The sequence below is a fragment of the Saccostrea echinata genome, unplaced genomic scaffold (assembly GCF_033153115.1).
Source record: "Saccostrea echinata isolate AGI-Se365-2 ecotype Australia unplaced genomic scaffold, CSIRO_AGI_Sech_v1 ptg000029l, whole genome shotgun sequence".
Taxonomy (NCBI): Eukaryota; Metazoa; Mollusca; class Bivalvia; order Ostreida; family Ostreidae; genus Saccostrea; species Saccostrea echinata.
This window is the reverse complement of record NW_026889778.1, coordinates 17,758,711-17,779,969: the sequence shown is the minus strand read 5'-3', so window position 1 is coordinate 17,779,969 and position 21,259 is coordinate 17,758,711. Positions and strand designations below refer to the sequence as shown.

Below are 21,259 nucleotides of genomic sequence, written 5' to 3'. Positions count from 1 at the left end.
CCTGCGATTTGCCAAGAAGCAGAAAAGATTTTCAAAGAAATAATGCATTTTCACTACAGATTCAACACACCCTATCCTAACACTAAAACCCATGTCCCAGGGTCATGAAATTCACAAATTTGGTAGAGGTATCCTCATCATCATATCTATGCACTCAGTTGAGGATTTTCAAAGAATTAACACATTTTCACTATATTATGAATATAGCCCCCCCCCCCCCCCGGCCCCTTCCTACGAAACACCAAAACCTGGAACCACAAGTTTAAAAAAAAAATGTAAGAAGCACATTTGTTCATCATAACTATGCACTTTGTTTATCTGCTCAATACTAAGGGACAGACAGGATTATACAAATATACACTGCGTAAAATATCAGATGTTATAATTGAAATCTGAAAATATAGAGCTTTTCTTTTTTAGGTAGACAGTTACAGTAAACCATGGATAAAGCCGAGAAGAAGAAAATACAGAAAAATTGGAGTTATCTTAAAGAAAACATTGATATAGAAAGTACAACCTTTCTTGATACGTTATTTGAATCTGATATTTCTCAGGATGATTTTGAAAGAGTTAAGGCCGAATGTACGAGTGGCGATAAAATTGATAGGTGCCTGCGCATACTGTACACAAAGACAAATGGTTACAGTGGGTTATGCCGTGCGTTAGAATCCAGTCACCATGATTTTGTACTGGAAACTCTCCAGAAAACTGTAATAAACTTAAAAGAAATAGAAGAAGGTAAACTAACCAACTTAGTAATATTATATTATTTAGAGGATAGAGCAAATGGGGCATAATGTTTTTTTCGTGAACACTTTCGTAGATGACTTTACGTCATTATCTCCAATTCAATGTTTTTTTTTGTTTTTTTAATTTGAACATGTACGAGTGGGTTTTTTTTTTCCAGAGGAACAGAAGACTATTGACACTCTAAAGGAAATTTTGCATGATTACTATAGAGCAGACCAAACTTGCTTTGTGATGAAGAAGGATATTGAAGATGATGTTCATTACGAATTCAGTCAACAACAGCAGTCCTCTGATTGTGATTCTTGGGACTATATATACAGAACATTGAAGGAAGAGTTTCCAGATGTACAATATAAGCAAAAGAAAAGGTACAATTTTCAGCAATAGATAAAACACTGTGTATACTTATTTATTACTGTCCGACAGAAAGATGTTTTGTTTTCTCAGACTTCTGCGACATATTGTAACCCTCTCTTTTCTATGTTTATTATCAAATGCTTTGACAGAAACAAATATAAATGACAAAGCTGCATATTTCCAATATTGCCAGTTAACCTTCCCGGTCTAGAAGTAACATTTAGTTTAAACAAAGTGAAAAAAAAATCGGACAATCTTGGAATTGAACTCCGGTAGTGACTGATCTAAAAAAAATCTTTAAACTATGCAAATTTGTGTGAAGGCATAAAGCATGGACCCTTGGAAACTCCAGAAGTTGGATAAGGTGCCTAGGAGGAGTAAGCACCACCCGTTAACTGGTCACTCCGCCGTGAACCCTGTGTATTGATTAGCTAACCATCACGCCATTAGAACCGCCGCTTCCAAGTGAAAAGTGCCATATATCTAGAAAATTGTTTTGAAAGAAATATAATATATTACCTCTACAAATGTCATAGAAAAACAATTTTTTTAAAAATAAAAATCGAGTTTTGAAATTCACTTCCGTAAGCGACCGGATGTGTCGAAAACAAATAAAAAGTAGCGACAAAGCGAGTTTCGATAAAGATCTATACTCCCTGAAAGTCTCATCTTGATATCTCGCTTTTGTTCAGATAAGGGCAAAAAATTCTAATTTCAGAAAATGGTATTGACTTTCTTTTCATTTCAATTTTCAAATTTATATCAAATAAACATACAATATAAATATATATACCTAGGAAAAATATTTTATTGAATATAGCAATATAAAAGTGCTATATGGAGTTGTAGCGTAACGTAATACTGAGCTGTCTGGAGCTCTTGTGTCCCTGTGTGCCTAGTAAAGGTCAAAATTTGAAGCTCTTCACTGGTGTTTGGTGAAGTCTCTATATGAGTGAAAATCTCGAACGGTACGTAAAACAGCAATCAATCAATCATTTGAGTACTCTATGGAGCATAAGGAAAAAATGAATTTTTCAGCAAACAAAATTGCGTATTGCCTAGTCATTAACATGTAAAAGACTTAGGTATAATATATAAATTCACATTATTTGCGCACATATTGAAGTGATAAGCTGGGGATACTTCATAACATTCAGTATATTAGTTTCCTTGCAAAATTGTGACTGACTGTTTTGCTTTTAATTAGGAAGGAAAGGATCTTTGGAATTAAAAGAAAAATAGATTTTTCCAGTGACGAAGACAACTCAGTATCTGACCCGGAAAATGCAGAAAGATTTGTTCGGAATATGAATTTAAAAGACCATACAGGTAAACGAGAAAAGACTTAAGCATTAACTTACTGCATACTTAGTATCCACAAATATTCTTGTGATATGCTCACCCGAGCTTTCTTTTTATCCTGATCAAAATTTGTCCGTAAATTGGTATCCATTAGAATTCCAACAAATTTTTAGAAGACCTGATCTCGAATATATTTTCAATCACAAAGCCGTTACAAGATATAGACAAAAATGCACTATGCGGTATCTTAAGGGCAAGTTTCTTAATAAGATTATCAACCATAAATTTTTAGAGATCTTGGTAAAAGAGGAAGTTAATGGGAGGATCTGGTTTATCTAGAAAAAATCTTTTCCCAAAGTTTTCTACATTATTAATATTCGCAATGAAATGATTTAGACAGAAGAAAGGGTATTTGTTTGGACAATCAGTTTAAATCAGTTTTTTTTTAGGAATGAATTCGGTTGCAGAGGATTTCAAACCAAATTAACAACTTAAACAGTTCAAAATTGTACTTGTATATTAATTCATATTTTTTGTTTAATTTGTTTAATTTTTTTCATAGATAATGAAAGCCAAGGAAAAACGTCTACAATCACAAAATCATTAAAGGATAAAGACGTGCATGGCCTTTGTAATATCTTGAAAGCCAGGTTTCTAGAAAAAGGAATTGAAAAATCCATTTTAGAAACTTTTGTAAAAGAGGGCGTTAATGGGGAAGTATTTTGTACGCTTTCAATTGAGGATATGCACTATCTATTTCCGAGAGAAAACTTCCCTAACTTTTCATTTGGGCAAAGAAAACTCATCATTAACATTCGTGATGAAATGGTCCGGGCAGAAAATAATGTACCTCTATTTCCTGATAACCAGCCGGAGGAAGAACAGTCAGGTATGAAAGATATTGGTCAGGGGGCAGAATACCCAACAGATTATGCGATTTCAGACAAATTTCGCGAAACGTTTCGAAAATTTGGATTTGCCGCCAATGACAGAGACAAATATATTTTTGATTCTATCCTTACATCAGAAAACCAAATCACCAACAGTCTTTTGGAAACGGTGCACAATTTTATGTATGAAGAAATGGCTGAATCTTTAATCCCAGGATGGATAGCTAGAACATCCATACCTTTTATTGCTAGCTGTCTGAATGAACGTATAAATGGTACCATTCATTTTGGAGTGAAGATACTATCCAATGAAGGCCTATTAAAAGGAAATATAATCGGACTGTCTGCAAACAAACAAAAGATAAAACGATGTATTTATGAAGCTCTACGGAATGCCTTCTTTGACGATGATTTTGAAATTGTTAGTCGATGTGTGCAACCTCCCCAATTCATCCCTGTTGTAGATTATGAGGAGGGTAAAACAGGAAAACGCTTTATTATTGAAATAGACATAATTCCTAGTTCTACCCTCGTAGAAGAGACTGCATTCTTTGTGAGAAATCCAACCATCTCCTCAACGAAAGTACCAAAAAGATGTCTGTTTAGATTTAAAAAAGGAACAGCCATTCCAATGATTCTGTCAGATGAACAAGAACATTCATTTATGAATACTAAGTCCAAATTATCCCAGGAACGCAGAAATCAGGAAGAAAATAGGAATCAGTCATCTTCAAAGACTCAAAACCTTCGCCAACAGTTTTTAAATTTATTTTCAGCTGGAAATGACGTATTACTTGAGGAAATTTATCCTATTTTATTTTTAAGTCCACTGGGCAGTGATATAGGAGAGGAATTCACTGCAGAGAATTTTGAATTTCTAAATGACATCGATCCCAGTGTTATATTTGATTTTGACTCCTGTAGTGAAGGGAAGGGCATGTTCCATTTCGTTGAAGATGATCAAAAGAAGATCTTTAAAGTCCTTACTACGGATACATTTGATAAAAACAGTGAAGAAAACGTGGGTAAAGACACCTTAAACAATGCCTTAGAAGACTTGAGAACATCTGCTATCAAGCCATGGGTATTCTGCAATGGTTATCAACCCATTAGAAAAGACCCTTTCAAAAAATTAGCATGGAAACAAAGCAGAAGCAATGGATTTAAAGAGGCAGTTCGTTTTTTCTATGGGGAAATACCGGAAGATCGTGCTATTATTGTATTCCTCCTTTTTTCGAAAAACTATGATATTATGTTGGACGCTGCAGATGAAGTTTTGTCTAAATTTCCAGACCAATGGCTTCTTCTTGCTACAAATGAATCAATTGCCAATAACTGGAAAGAAAATTTATTAGACAGAGAAAGTGTAGACAAAAAGACTTTGGACAAACGATGCGTGATAGGGATGCCATGGAAACATGTAAATGAAATGATAAAAAAGGTCATGGGAACAAAAGAAAAATCTGTAAGTGAAATAGCAATATCAACTGGTGGATGCTGCCCCCTGAAAGAAAAAACAAAGAATGAACTATTTGATCTTGAAATTTTGTGTGCTAATGAGTGTGATAACGATCTCAGCGTCACAAAAGAAAATGAAGAACAACACAGAAAGATCGTTGAAGAGGCTTTCTTTAGAGGAGGTGTTGTGCAATGGTGGAACCTCTGGTTCGAAGAGGATCACGTTTTAAAGCGCCATATACACAAACGCTTGGTGGAGGAAATTTGTAATATTTGTGAAGGGAATGAAATGGATGATGAAAGCAAAGTGAGTATTGTTCGCTTAGTTCATCAACCAGGTGCTGGTGGCACTACTTCTGCTAAACAAGTCTTATGGGAACTTAGGGAAAAATATCGATGTGCGGTAGCTCGTCGAATTACTGAGCAGACCTGTGACCAAATTGAAAAGTTCAGATGCTATGAAGAATCAGAAAACCCCAAACCACCAATTATTTTCATAGATAACGAGGACGAGGAAAAATTAACAAATCTCTTTGCACGATTAGAAAATAGGGCGAGAATCCTTTCCAGAAGAAGTGAAATACCATGCAAGGTGTTCTGTGTATTTCTTCTTTGCTTTCGATGTGCAAATCTTCCAAAACATTTGCTTGATCATACATTTCAGTTACGTCATGAGCTGAATGAACAGGAGCTAAAATGGTTTCGTAGTAAAAATGAAAAGCTTGAAGAACAGTTTAAAACTAAAGGAGGCGTTAACCCAATGTTACTTATTTCATTCAACATGCTGAAAGAAAATTTTAACAAAGATTACATAAAGAGAGCTGTGCAAGAATTTGTGGATGATATAAAAAACGAGCAAGAACAAGCTTTGCTTTGTTATCTTTCTCTGATGAATACATATGACTTAGATTTTCAGTCTGTGCCAATCAGTGCTTTCGATCCACTAATGTCAAACTTTAAAAACATTAGAAATGTAGCTTTTGGTTCGGTTACTCAACAGAGACGAGGATTTCGGGAAACATCATGGGAAGTCAATCTCAATCCTTCATTGTTGGTGCTTGTAAATAGAAGTGCAAGGGTGGATTTCAGCAGTCAACTAAAAGGGTTTTGCATCATTAACCAATTATTTGCAAAAGAAATATTTACCTATATTTCATCAAAGAAAGGTATAACAACAAGTGCAATGATGATGCAATTTCTGGATTCAGCACTTTTTAAATCGTTTAACAGGTCGTACGAAGCTCTCAAAAAGATGGTCAAAGATATTATGAAGAAGCGTGAATTGTTATCTACGGGAAGAAAAGAAAACTTTTCAAAGCTTATTATGGAGGTTATAAATAATGAGAGCGTAGACAATGCTGCTAAAATCTTGGAAAAGGGATTCGACATGTTCAATGACGCAATGATTGCTCAGCAGATAGCACGACTGTACATGCATGCTAAGAACTGGGAACAAGCTGAAAAGTATGCAAAAATTGCAACACAGATGAAACCAGAAAACTCATATCTATGGGATACATATGGTCAGGTATTTAAACGCCAGTTGACAGACATGTATTTGGAAACGTCCAAAGAAATGACAGACTTGCAAGAGAAAGATGCGTTTGAAGCAATTCAGCTCGGTATCAAAGCAATAAAGAATTTTAATAAAGAACAAGAAAAAAGTGAAAAAGAACATAGCCCAAAATTAAATGACGCTGGGTACTTCGCTGAGTTGCGCACGGTACTGATATTACTTGAAATTCTGCATTTTTGTCCCGAAACGAATGTCCCTAGTGATCTTAAAAGATTTCTCAGTGACAGTCATTTTATACCAAAAATTTTCGAGAATTTGCCATCAGAAGACTTAGAGAGCATAAAAAGCTTTCAGTTTCGAACAAACGACGTTATGCGAATAATTGAAGAGCAAAGTTCGCAATTGAAGAGCGATATAATGACCAATGCAACTGTTTGTAAACCAGACTTTACACAACGAAATTCTTTAGCAAACTTGAGGGAAAATTTAGATAACTATTTTGGAGAGGATTCTGACAATATTCCTGCATCGTTAAATGCTCAAGAAAGGGCAGAGTTTATTCGACGAAGAGTTCGAAGACTTGTCGGGAATACATTAACAACATTATTAAGAATGAAATCAAAAGGAGAAGGACCATCGATACTAAAAAAGGTTGAAACTTTGCTGTTTGAAAACTGTAAATCACCATACTGCACATTAACTGATGTGAGATTATTGGTAGGTGTTTCTATCGTGAGGAATCTTTCCGAGGAAAACAGAGATAAAGAATATAGAGAATTGCTGCAGTGGAGTAAACGGGCCCTAGACATGACTGGAAAAACAGAGGAGAGACCATTTCTAGAGTTATACATGTTTCTAGTTTTGTTGCACTGGCCAACATTTCAAAGATACGAAAAATTTGCAGACGAACTGTGTACAATAAAACAGTTGCAAGATGTCATCAAAAAATGGAAAAATATATTTTTCCAGATTTATCCAAGGCAGCGTGAAGACACTTTTTTGCATCGAGGAGATACTACATTTTTCTTCCTTGGGCGTGGATCAGCATTTAGCGAGATAGTACACTACGAAGATCTTCATGAAAAAGGTGACTCTCGGTATTTTCGAGGAGATTCAGTATGGAGAAAGCAAAATGTTAGAGATCGACTTCAAAGGGTGCAGGGGCATTTAAAACCACAGGGTTTGGAAGTTATAATCGATATTAAGAGCCAACGAGGAAATATTGAAACGCTAGTGATAACAACCTCTCTTCCTGTTGCACAGAGACATCTGTGGAATAAGAAGGTTTATTTTTATGTAGGATTTAGTTGGTCTGGTCCCAAAGCTTTTGATGTTTCTCTGGAGGAGACTCCTTCATTGGAAACACCGAGGCAGATTACGTCTCCCCCTGGATCTTCAGTCAAAAGCAACAGTGGACAAAAATATCGTGATGTCAGCAAGCATGAAGACTATCAAAAAAAGATGCAAGAATTCAAACATCGCCTCGAAAATGTTGAAACGCAAAAGAAAAAGAAAAACCTAACGAAGCAAAAAAAGGTAATCCATATATATATATATATATATATATATATATATATATATATATATATATATATATATATATATATATTTATTCAGAATATCGTTTTGGTTAAAAGAGTTTAATAGAGTAGTCAAACGCAGCTTTTCAATCTCGTCGCCTGCGTGGCGTAGTGGTTAGAGCGTTCGCTCTAGATTAAGGAGTTGATCCTTACGTTGCGGGTTCGAATCCCACTGTGGGACGTGGAGACCGGTCCTTCGGATGAGACCGTATAAACGGAGGTCCCGTCTCGCAGTAGGTGCTGGCACAAAAAAGATCCCTCACTGCTTAATGGCCCTAAGTGCCGAGCACAGGTCAAAATTTTCAGCTCTCAACCGGCAAGTGGTGGCGTCTCCATATGAGTGAAAAATTCTCGAGAGGGACGTTAAGCAACAACAAACAGACATTCTGATTTGAAAATTCTAAACGTTCTCCTGCCTCTTTTTGCAAAATGATTACAGCATGAAGTATTATGGACACAAGGGTCTTTAATTTGTTGTTTATATACACGTGACGGGGCTTTAAGTTTCCTCCTTTTTCCAATGTTGTATTCTTTGCAAGTCTGACATACGATACAGTAGAAATATTTTCAGATTTTCCGTTAATTCGTGAGTTCGTTTGAATTTTAATTTTATTTTATTGAATATTGAACTATAATGTTATATAATCCTTTTTGTTAAATAAATTGAGTATCTTTTTCGCTGATATCAATATGCTCATTGGTAATTTCATTTTGTCACTTTTTCAGACTATATAGTATCATTATCTTATCAATTTTATTTTCAGAGAGAGTTGATCATGAAAGAGGACAAGATCAAACAAGAAAGAGAAGAATTAATGAAGAGAAGAGAGGAGTTTCTCTCGGGGGCGCCTTCTACATAGTATTTCCGAATATCTAGGCCAATATTCCGCTGGATGACTTCAATGTGAATGACTATGGATGCTCACAGAGGAAAATTTCATTTTGATCCCAAATATTTTTTTTCAGCAAAGGTTGTTTTACTACAGAATAACCTACATTATTGTAGCTACAACTGCATTTCACATAAGATGTCTAATTGTGTATTATTTGCAAAAATCATGTTAACACATTTTGTCTTTGGCAATGTGAACAATCTATAATATATGATCAATAAACCCTAAGTATTGATTACATAATAATACATGTATACTACATGTAAACTATTAGTGGATATGTTTATCAACCAACCTGTATGTCTGGAAAAATATGATATTTTTGATAAAATTATATTGTGAAAAGACAGTTACTGGAAAATATGTAAAAAGTCACTCTCCGGTTTTAAGAATAACAGAAAAGATGTGAATAATTTAAGAGTCAAAGCTTAAGGAGAGTTTTTCTGTTCGAAGATTTTCCAACACAGTTTGTCTAATTGTCCATCCAACTGGTTTATTTTCATTTTTTGACTTCTTCTTTAGCACCGGTAGAACAATTGTAACTAAACTTGCCACACAGCATTGATACATGTAATAAGAATTCAAGTTTTTTCACATGAAGGGGTACACTCATTCATTTTATGTTTTGAAATAGCGTAAAAGAGGTGGGTCAATGAGAAATGTTCTCAGTATCTCATTGTCATTAAAGACGAAAAATGTAAAAATGTAAAAATATGAACACTTCCTTAATGTGTGTTTATACAAGTTTTTACAAATCCTGGCCCTGGGGCAGGGTGGTCCACAACCGTGTTACTCAATATAGGGAATAAACAGGAAAATATTAAAAATCTTCTAAAGAAATAATGTCCATAATAAGTCATATTAAAATGCACACATTCTCAGGTAATTTATAATCGGACCATAACCCCGGAGTATGGGCTAAGCTACGATAGGAGATATAAGTTCAACGAAGAAATATATAGGATTTTTGAATATCACCTCACCAAATTTTTTGCATGAGAAAAAAAATTACTTTTCATATTTTCCCTGGATAATATTTTTATAATCTAAGTAAATTCAAAATATCCTTTACGTTTTAAATATTGAGAATGTTGTGTTTTGATATGTTCCATGACATGTAGTATGTTAACCGAAATTAGAGACACTGCTACAATATTTGATTTATTAATCAGTGTAAATATATTTAGTATATCTAGGACCATTTACTTTGTCAATAAATGTCATTATCCACAAACTTTTTGGACGATCTTCGTATAAAAAGTAACATCTTCCAAACCAGCAGGCCATATTGGTAAAACTGGTACTTACCATGCCCATGTACTTTGGATTTGTGTTTCTGTGAATTATAAACCATTTGGGCTAGGATGGGGCACAATATTGGTAAAATTTTTCACATGAATATAGCAGTCATTAGGAGGTGTTCACAGATAAAGAAAACGTTAGAGGCTAATGATATAAGTGATTTATGTTGCATTTTGTACGAATTTACCAATACTTGTTTTAATCATTAATTTCAAGTGAAAGAGAACAAAAACTGAATTAGAATAAAGTATGGGATACATTGATGACTTTTAATTTGAAGGACGTTACCACTGCCTGGAGTGGAGATAATTGCACTCCATCATCTACTAAATCACCAGAACTGTATCCGTTGCATGAACTTGAGAGGTAACACAGTGAACTGATATTGTGGAATATAACTAATTTTGATCTATACCTAAGAGTGACATGAGAACATTGAATGCAAAGGGAACAATACTAGTGGAAAGTACTGTAGCGTAGTTAAGAAATATATTCATACGTACATAGTAATGTAAACATTTATTGGACACATATTCGACCAATATTATCGATGTTACTACGTATAACCTTATATCTTGGAATTAACCTCGGGAACAAGAAGAAGATGTCGAGGAACCAAGCATGCTGTGCGATTAAAGTTATTTAAGTTATTAATAATGAGATTAACAAGATGTAAACAATGAATAAGTTCAAATTATTTTCAAAGACTGAGGATATTTTTTAAATAAAAATGAGAATAGTTTTGTAGACCAATTCCAATATTGTGAGCAAAATGAACTGTTTCGAAGCTTAAAATCATGTTCAATAACTGAGAATTTTTACGCAGTTAGAAATTTCCGCTGGGAAATTCCTAACTGCGTGGGGACGAATGTAAATCTAAAGGGCTTAGAACATTTGAATACTTTAAGCTTGGAATATAGTCATATATCATAATAATTTTAGTTATTAACAGTAAATTTATTAGTAACAGTAAAATAAAATAAAAGTTTTTAAAAAGAAATATCGCAGCATTGTAAAGGCTACAAAAAGGGGGAGGGACCTAATTTATACGGGAAATGTTTACTGTAATATCACACAAAATAGGAATTCTTCAAAATACCAGAAAATGACAACTGTATATAAGAGCAGTGAACTACATCAAAACTTACCACTGCATTCATTTTTGTCGCTAGTTAAATCCCACATAACAGTCATAATATCAACAAGTCACTGATCGGAATGCACTTGTCGACATGACGTCATCCTGAAAAATCTGACACATTTTATTTGCAGTATATATAAATTCGATCAGTGCATACTATCTATTCAAGAACTAAAGTCAGGTACTCTTCACACAATTGCTCTGCAAAAATATAGTTCCATTCATGATCAGCAGATACAACATTACAACAAAAGTTTAGAAAAATGATGTGTACATGTGTATGTAATAAGTGAAAGAAAACAAAATTAACGTAAAATGATTTTAAGAAAATCAGGTTTTCCCTAAAAAATGCAGATAAAATGTATTCATATCCCTACACCAGCTCTTCGGTTGATAATGTTAAATCTTTTCACCAATTATATTACTTTTTTGATTATTGTTAGTTTATTGTCGTTCATTATCTTCTGAGAGAGAATGTTATTCATTAATTGTGTGTGTGTGTGTGTTTTCTCATTTTTTTAAATAACGGAATGGTGGAATGGTTATACAACACCTGCAATCGTAACTTCTCGGCCAAACGTGTTTTTCCGAGCTCGCCAGAAAGGTCAGAGAAGATGCGAATGACAGTCTCATCGCACGTGTGTAGACCTAGGCTATTTGGTCTTGCAAGCACGGGTGTGTGCACTGTTTGCTAGTGACGCTTACACTGGTAACAGTATTTGCTATAGACATGGAGAACTATACAGCAGTTCCATAACAAGTGCAGTTTTTTTTTCTCAGAAATCATCTGAGCAAAGTGAAAATTCGAGTAACTTGAACAGGTTAAAAGTCGAATACCGGTATCTTGGATATGGGGTAACCTATTTCTATTCTTTTTATGTCAGGTCCTCCCCCCCCCCCCCCTTCAACTGAAAGTGCATCCTCCGAGCGCGCCAACTGGATGCAGAAAACTGATGTAGATGAAATTTGTCCTATCTTTTGAAGTGTAACTATTGAATATATATATATATATATATATATATATATATATATATATATATATATATATATATATATATATATATTGTAGATAAAACATTTGTAGTATCAAAAATGAAAAAAAGTCTATATATAAATATATTAAGTGTTAAATGTCGGATTCTATTCTATGATGAAGGAATATGTGATGCTCCGCAACCGCTGTACAGTTTCTGTACAGAGATTTTGCACCTTTCACAGGTAAGTTTTACACACTGTACAACGGCCCGTCAATGCATTCTTGGACGAGTTCATTGGTTACTCTTAAAGGTGACAGAGCATTCTATATTTAGAGGTCGCGTCATCAAGCTAACACTAACCTCTATCCTAGGACGCATCACAAGCAAAATTTCGCTTTTTACTCATACGCGGCGGTAAAAAGGAAACGTAAACAATCCGCCTGTTAAGAAAGATAACCAGCTAGATTATATTTCAAATATGCGTTATTTTTGTGAATGTCGCGTTTTATTTTTATAAATTATGTTTAGTTACATGTTAACTGTTCATTTAAAAATACAATACTCGAAATAAATAATGGAATAAACTTTATATTTTCTACTTTCATTTTCGTCTTGATTTCAACACGTGTTTATGGATTAGGAAATGGATTTTATAAGAGAAACTGTAAAAGCTGTTGGCTTTAAAAAGCCTTTAAAGGAAGAGCAAGTTTTGTGTTTGTCTTACATTTTAGAAGGTAAAGACATATTGGCGATTCTTCCCACTGGTTATGGGAAAAGCTTAATTTTTCAATTAGCTCCTCAAGTAATTATGCGGAGCAGGAACATTCCGGCCTCCAAAAGTGTAGGTTTAATAATTACACCATTGAACAGTATAATGCTCAATCAAATACAGGCCTTACATTCAATGGGAATATCAGCATGTTCCTTGGACTACTCTTGTAGTAAGGCCCAGACATTTCAATACGACAGGGACAGTGATGAGAGCGGGGATGATGCTGACTACTGTGACAGTCAAATCTTGACAACTGCCCCTATTTCAGATATACTGGAAGGGAAGTATTCCCTTATCTATGCACACCCCGAGGCACTGCTTAGCTGTGCTCAAGGCGAAAGACTGCTAAAGCAACTTCAGAAAAGTGAAATGCTTGTTTGCATTGCAATTGATGAGGCTCACATCATACTAGAATGGTAAGATACAATATTATTCTTGAAATCACTTTGTTGACTGTATAGAAATTACCAGTCCTTCTCCTAGGCGTCTGAATTTCTATCAATAAGTCATACATATATTATGATTAATAAGAGTAAAAATCTATACCCCCTCTACATATAATATACAGAAGGGGGTGTTAATATATTTAACTATATATTAATTGTTCTTTCTGCTTAACCAGAATAAAAATTGACTTTTATTGCAGAGAATAATTTATTTTCAAAATAATATTCAACAAAACATGTAGGTGTTATAAACTGTAAAAGCTGTTGGCTTTAAAAAGCCTTTAAAGGAATAACAATGTTTATCTTACTTTTTCAATTAGCTTCTTAAGTATTATTAGGAGCAAGAACATTCCGTCATACATATATTATACATTGATAAGACATATCTATACCCCCTCTACATATGATATACCGGGGTGAGGGATGAATATATCTAATATCTATAATCAATCATGCAATGCTAGGAATTTAAAGGCCTAAAACATGTAGGTATTGATGTTATAAATGCAATGCTGTGTTACCTTAACTAGCAAGTAAATCTTTTCCCTAATCTTAGCAAAAATCACAAAGGTATATATGTCACTTGTTTACTACATGTACTAGGAATGCAATTTCATGTGCAATGTAAAATGGTCACAAATTATTGAAATCAAAATCCTCAACTAGCAGGAATGATACAGAAGTCTAATTAATCCACTAACTAAATCACAGGGAAATTATGATGATTAATATATATCTTAAGATTTGATGATCATCAATATTACTAGTTTTAAGATATGTATTGCATTTCAATATGTCAAAACAGACTAACATTAGAACACTGTTAAAATTGCTACACATTATTGTTTATATCAATCAAAAAAATCTAGTACATGAAAAATGTACACAAGCTATTCTCATTCATCGCATATAAAAATGCATGTTACCAACTGTGAAATGCTGAGTAACTAAACCTCAAAATCCTGTTCTTCATTATTAAGATCACATGCGGTTCTGTTTAAAGTCCGTTTACTGTGCCTTGTAATAAAATCTCTGAGTTTAAATTTATCTACATTGTTAACAACATTGTCTGAAGACCCCGAAAAAGCAGGCAGTGCTCTGTTCACATGCACTTCAAAAGGTCTCAACTGTCTCATTTTGTCGAATAAAACAGACAGGTCTTCAACAGAAGACTTCTTGTTTCTCTTACTGTTGGTTGTAATGCCAAGTGATGATTCCAAATCAGAAATCAATTCATATATCACAGGAGCTGCCTTTGATGATCTTTCCATGGCCTTGTCCGTTTTACTTGCACCTAAGCTCCTAATGACATTCTTGACTTGTTTAATGTTATTTTCCTGCTGCATATCTGCTGCCTTGTTCTTACCAGGTTTTCCAGAAACATTGACAAATGCACCTAACTTCACTCTTACACTTTCGAACTCGGAAAGAATATGTTCCGTTTTTGCTAGAAAATTAACACATTCAATTGCATATTTCGATTTGAAGGATGTCAGTCCTATAAACAAAGGAATGAAACGTTTCATCAAAACTGTCAATCTGTCAATATCTCCAGCCTTTATTACATAGTGGAGCAGCATCAGATCCATGCTTGCCCTTAAAAAGCTGAGCGAGTAGTTGTAAACGTCATCACCGATATAAACAGGACTCCTTGCTTCAGGTGGTACATCTATTCTAACTTTGTCCCCTGTAGTAAAAAAAGAAAAAAAAATATAAGTTGCTAAAGTCCTTGCACGAACATTGGTATTAATGATTTATTTTCAATATTTATATTCAAAACTCATTGGGAAAGTGTACCCTTCTAAATAATCAAAATTGTCATTTACCATTTATGTTTACATCTATATTCTTCCCTCTGGAAGAAGCTGGTATTTTTAGCATGTATAAACCACCCTTGTACAGGACACGTATCTCCACATCACTCATGTCTGGAGCCTTGTAGGTGTTCATGATGGTATCTACAACTGGTTCAACAAAACGGTCTAACCATTCAATTTTTTTGGCGGTTTTCCACACTTTGATATGCTCTGGCATCTGAATATCTGATGTTTTATTCTGTATCTGTTGTTTTTCACACATTAATTCAACTACCATTGCTCTGAAAGTTAACAAGTAAATTTAAACAATTTAATTTCACATAAAGTCAAATTGTTATTGCAACATGCATCAATTTAAAAAATAATTAAAACAATATTTCATTGAAGTTCAAACAGACTACACAGAGATACTGCCCCTGCAGCAGTCTTGAAGGTGGTAGAAATGGGTATCAATTGATTCACAAAAACCATCTGATGAGTATCCATTTTTGGCTTGTGTATTACGATACATTATATACACATTGATTCGTTGTAATTTTACATAGAAAATATTCACAGAGGTATAACAAACCAATATGCATCAAAAGGAAAGAGGGTTTCAAAGTCAGTAATCAATAAAGCTTACCTTGCAACTGTGTGTACAAAATCTTTATGGGGTTCAAACCCATTTGTGGACTTGACTTGGCCATTTACATTTGTTCTATGTAAGACTGCTTTATAATTTGCCAGAGTTCCTACTTCCCTTGATGATTTGCTTGAAAAGAAGTGGTTCACAATTTTCTGCAAAATAAATTCATATATATTAACACAAACATACATACACAGCACAATATATACACACAAATAATATTCCACTTTTAAGCAAATGTAAAAATACATTCTTCTAGCTTTACTTTAAAGGAACAATGAATAGTACACATGAAGCTCAACACTAGATCCTACTTCAACCATACTTGTGTAACACATTATTAAAATTAATATGGACAAGAAAAGAAATTAATTAATTTGCCCCCCCCCCCACCAAATAAAAAAGTAAATATATACATGTATTTTAAGAAAAAATATTACCAATGAAAAAAATTCCACATATTTTAGGGGAGCTGAATTCCGAAAGGATTTTTCCAGGATAGGAGAAAATTTGTTGTCAAGATTTCCAGACATTCCTGTTATGGTGTTCACTGCCACGGCTCCTCCAAAGGCTCAACAGCTAATTATAAGGAATCTTAATCTCCGAAATCCCCAAATTATTTCCATTAACCCTGACAGGCCAAACATAAAATACAGCAATATTATGCGACCACCATCTAGCCAAACTGAGGAGCATTTAGAAGAGATTTTAATACCAATTGTGGAGGGGCTTGCCACTGAGAAGCAAAACTACCCGTTAACTATTATGTATACAGATACAAGTGTTATAAGCTACTGTTATACATATCTAGAAAAGAATTTGGGCAACAGACAGTACATTGGTGACTCTATTCCTGAAAACAGAATCTTTGCACAATACCACCAAACCTATACCGACAAAATGAAATCTTTCATTGTGCAGGAAATATGCAAATCTAATAGCAGAATTCGATTTGTGATGTGCACTGTAGCACTAGGAATGGGACTGAATGCCTTGCATGTCAGACATGTTATTCACTACAAGCCTCCAACAACAATTGAAAGATATTTCCAAGAGACTGGCAGAGCAGGACGGGATGGAGAACCCAGCTATGCTACCCTTTACTACAACAACACTGACATCAGATCAAACCGACCAGGGATTGACAAAGCAATAGTAAAATATTGCAAAAACACATCTTCTTGCAAGAGAGCTGTGATGCTAGAGTGTTTTGGTTTTCAACCTATTCAGGAAAATCAAAATTGTTGTGACTTTTGTGATTCAAATCATGGCCAGGAAGCTTCAAGTGACTGAAGTTGAAGTGAAACATATATCCTCTAAGAATCATACCTCAAGTAAATCCTGTTCAATATGAAACAGTTCTTCAATAACTGGTGAAAACTGTTCTAAACGATCTGATCGACTGTGTGCTCCAGCCCTCAAACTGCGTGCCGAATCAAACGTAACCCTTGTCAGCTGGTCACCGCCCAGTGGAATTGTTGCCGTATTTTCAAATTCATCATCTATGAAATCAAAAATAAATAAAATTCAACCATCTGTTTAAATGTATTGTTCAGAAAATCTTAGGAGACATTATTCAAATCTGTATTAGAAATAACATCGATGAAATTTACTCGTCACTATGATGATCATAAATATGTTATAGTAAAATCATTAAAATATGTATATATTGAACTCTTGTTACACAACTGTTCAAAGAAAATGGCCTTCTTCATAGAAGCATACAACAGTATTATTTTATAAACAGAAAATGAACAATAAATATTGAAAATATTATCTGAAAAGTTTCAACAAAAATAAGACCTCAATATTCAGATTGACCATAAATGAGCAACCAATGTGAAAGCAATTTCAAAGCTGTTTTCAATAGTACATTTCTGAAATGGAAAACTATTTAGACTAGATATATGTAACAGGGTTACCTGGTGCACTTTACATAAAATTGACAAATAAAATTAGTTGTTTTAGATCTTTATTGCTATATTAAACTTGAAACTTCTTTAAATATTGAGCAAATGCAATGAATATTGAGATTTTATTTCTGTTTCAAATCTAATAAGGGAATGAAATATTTTTAAAACAATATTTTCATAAACAGCCAATCAATACTGAAAATATATAAAGAAGTGAAATTTATCAGACTAAAACATCATCCTAAAAACCTTTTTTCACACATTTTTGTGCGGATTGTTTTAAACATAGTTACTAAGTAACTATAAAATGTGACATGTATAACAATAAACAAACAAAGGAAAAAATTAAACTAGAACAGGTTGAACATTGGTACCTCTCTGTGCATCATGATAAAATGATTTAATTGTATCATGAATGATGCTCATGATTTCCACACAGTTTGGCAAATATTTAGGATCCTTCATAATAACCTGTCAATGTATACTCTCTTTTTATATTTTTTATCCTTGCAGAATTTTTTTAAATTTACATGTAGGTACATAAGTTTTCCAAACCTATGGTTTTGTTTGTTCAAAGAAGGTGCAAGGTTAAAAAAAGTTCTCACTTACAAACATTGGGTGCACAAAAGAAGCCCTGTCAGTTATGCATCTATAACGGTGTTCTAAGACACTGAGGACTTTGTCTTTGAAGACAGAAAGAGACGTAAACTCTTCGGTAAGGATCTTCTCCACCAACCAAGTGTAACTACTCCTGGAAAGTTAAATACTAAAAAATATATACCCCTGGTAATGCAAAGAAATACTTACAGAATCAAATTTAGTAGTACACAAAGCCTTTTACCTAAATTGTGATAACTTTTCCATGCTAATAAATAAATGTACATGTATTGGAATTTCAATGCTCTTAATAAATGCTACATCTTTGAAATTTTCCAATCTCAGAAGGGGAAAATAGAATTATGAACTTGCTTGAGAACGGCACACTCCTCGTCTGACAAAAAGAAAAGATTTGGGTCTAGTCCATCAGGTGGTATGGCCTTGGGTTGTCTGCTGAGTTCTTGGACATCTATAGGTAGTAACCTGTCCACAAGTATTGTCCAGTGTGTATAATGGTAATCTTTATTACCACTGCCAACACGAACCTTCAATAAAAAATTTTTAGTGAGAAATGTTAAATCAATGACTGTTAATTTTTTTTCCTAGTTAATTGAAATGTGCTGTGGTAACAATGTGTTAATATCATATGTGGTTATACCTGATTAGCTTTAATTCTGCCATCTATGTTATCCACTGTTACTTTAATAGTCCTACCATTTGTCAGAGCTGCACATACACCTTTCCCATTGATAAGGCCAATATCAGACAACATGGGTATCTTGCTCCTCTCTGGAAGGGAAATGCCCATCTTGCTTAATAAATGAAACAACTGAAAGAAAAAAAGGAGCTCTTTTAAGTACCAGCCATAAGTATCTTCGCTGGTCACAACACATGGTGAAAGAGGGACACTGTATCATCACCCTTGGCTATCTAAATGAGCATTATGTAAATCAGTCACAATTAATAATATTATACTTTCATGTAAATTGGTTGAATCTGATTCTTCGAGAAACATTTGTTAAAATACACTATTACCCGCTGAATGATGATGCCACGCCCTCCAGCGTAGCAACAGTCAACATTGCTTGTCGATGGATGATATTAAAAAAAATAGTGACTGCACAGAATTCATGTGCGCAAGGTTCACGTCATATGTATTTGTATAAAACATTTAGTATAATATAATAAATATTGCATGTAGTTGTGTGTGACATTGAATATTTTCACCCCTCGAAAACCATTGTCAACCTCAGCTGCGCCTCAGCTGACAATGTATTTCTTGGGGTGTAAATTTTCAATGTTACACTCAACTACATGCAATATTTATAATGCCTAAAACATGTAAAGATCTGTTTGAAAAAAAAATCTGCTTACCCCATTTCCTGCACCATATCTGATGCATGCAGCAGACAATAACTTTTGCATTAGATTCATTTGGTTGTTCCTTGCATTTAAAGCAATGCTGTACATTGCAGCAACGGCTGGATTCTTTTGTGTTGATTTGATGTGCATTGGTGTGCACAGACTGACTAGAATATCAAATACACAGGGGCATCTTTGGTCCATTTCTCTACATATACTTTCAACAAACAGCTCTGGCGAAATGTCAACAATTTTCTCCCTCAAAACACTTTTTTTCACTTGTGACACACATTCTGTCTATTTCAAGATTTAAATCCATCACAAATTTTGTCCAAAATGCTTCACGGACATCAGGTATCATCAAAACTTTGTCAACAAAGTCACACAAATTAATAATTCCCGAGGAAATAATTTCCTTTACCTTGTTCAATGGGTTATTACTATTTGTCGAGTCACCAAGAACATCTGTAGTAGGACTCGCTGTCCTTGAAGAACATTTTATGGACAAAGGGTGGTGTTTGACATACAGTTCTTCCACGTTCAACTTTGGCTGGCCTGCATAGCTGTGTTCACTAACTTCTTTACACTCTTTTAGATTTTCTTTATTGCAGGATTCAGGATGAGAAATAAACAATTTCTTTCCACATTTTCTGGTAATGTTAGACAATGAAGTAACTCGTTTCACTTTGTCTTTGGGGGAAACGGAATGAATAATGACTCTTTTTTGTCTATTCTGATGCAAAGATATATTAGCGAGATTCATTTTACATTTCTCACGAAGGTCTCTAGTTTTTGTAATGATCAGTCTAGTCGAACCCTCAAACGGGGGTATACCCCCAAACGAGGGTTTTCCGTCCCGTCATGCAATGCGCAAGAACAGTAACTCTTGCCGTATCCAACATAAACAAACTTGCCTTTATATCATTTATCTAAGGAAAAAGATCGATAATAATGTTATTTCTGCTATGAAATTGGAAAAATTTCAACAGGAAAAAAATTGACAGGTTAAGTTTTCCATAGTTTGAATTTATACTGTAGGAATAACGAAATATTTTCCGTCATTTCATGAAATTATTTATTATTTTGTAGGACGTCTCGTGGAATTTAAAACACAAGGAAAAATATTCTAAGAATGAGGAAAATATTAATTAGAACCTAGATTTAAATAAAAAAAAAATACAATCGTGTTTTCTCAAACAATCATATTTATTAATATAAAAAAAAAACAAACTACAACAACATGTTGCCAAACATTTTATTTAATTCTTATAAGATATAAAAGACAATAAATACGATAGATTTCATTTGAATTTTATTTTTATATGTATTTTTGTTACACTTCCTGGGCATGATTATCGATAATAAAGACCGTTGATTGCTAGTCAGAGGAAACGCGGACTGAAACCCACGATCATAAACAATTCGATATTAGCACCATTTTTTCTTGCATTTTATTATGAAAATAAAAGATATAATGTAGAATAATACATTTTTTATATAATTTCAATTTAGTATTAGTTGCTTATGTCTGTTTATCGAATGTTTTATCTTAAATACC

At 33.9% G+C, this 21,259-nt stretch overlaps 3 protein-coding genes across 3 annotated transcripts; 2 read left to right on the top strand and 1 right to left on the bottom strand.

Annotated features, from left to right (window-relative positions):
- Positions 1-440: 440 nt before the first annotated feature.
- On the top strand, positions 441-8,713 carry LOC133195042 (sterile alpha motif domain-containing protein 9-like). The gene is made up of 5 exons (XM_061330927.1): positions 441-738; positions 908-1,118; positions 2,315-2,436; positions 2,972-7,809; positions 8,618-8,713. The coding sequence occupies exons 1-5, from the start codon at positions 441-443 to the stop codon at positions 8,711-8,713; spliced, it is 5,565 nt and encodes a 1,854-aa protein (XP_061186911.1).
- Positions 8,714-12,815: 4,102 nt separating this feature from the next.
- LOC133195658 (uncharacterized) lies at positions 12,816-17,165 on the top strand. The gene is made up of 2 exons (XM_061331548.1): positions 12,816-13,354; positions 16,297-17,165. The coding sequence occupies exons 1-2, from the start codon at positions 12,975-12,977 to the stop codon at positions 17,120-17,122; spliced, it is 1,206 nt and encodes a 401-aa protein (XP_061187532.1). The 5' UTR covers positions 12,816-12,974; the 3' UTR covers positions 17,123-17,165.
- Positions 13,543-18,222, bottom strand: LOC133195656 (uncharacterized). The gene is made up of 5 exons (XM_061331547.1): positions 18,117-18,222; positions 17,159-17,331; positions 15,827-15,981; positions 15,211-15,482; positions 13,543-15,071 (listed from the first exon to the last, which is right to left on the bottom strand). The coding sequence occupies exons 1-5, from the start codon at positions 18,205-18,207 to the stop codon at positions 14,332-14,334; spliced, it is 1,431 nt and encodes a 476-aa protein (XP_061187531.1). The 5' UTR covers positions 18,208-18,222; the 3' UTR covers positions 13,543-14,331.
- Between the last annotated feature and the right edge of the window lie 3,037 nt (positions 18,223-21,259).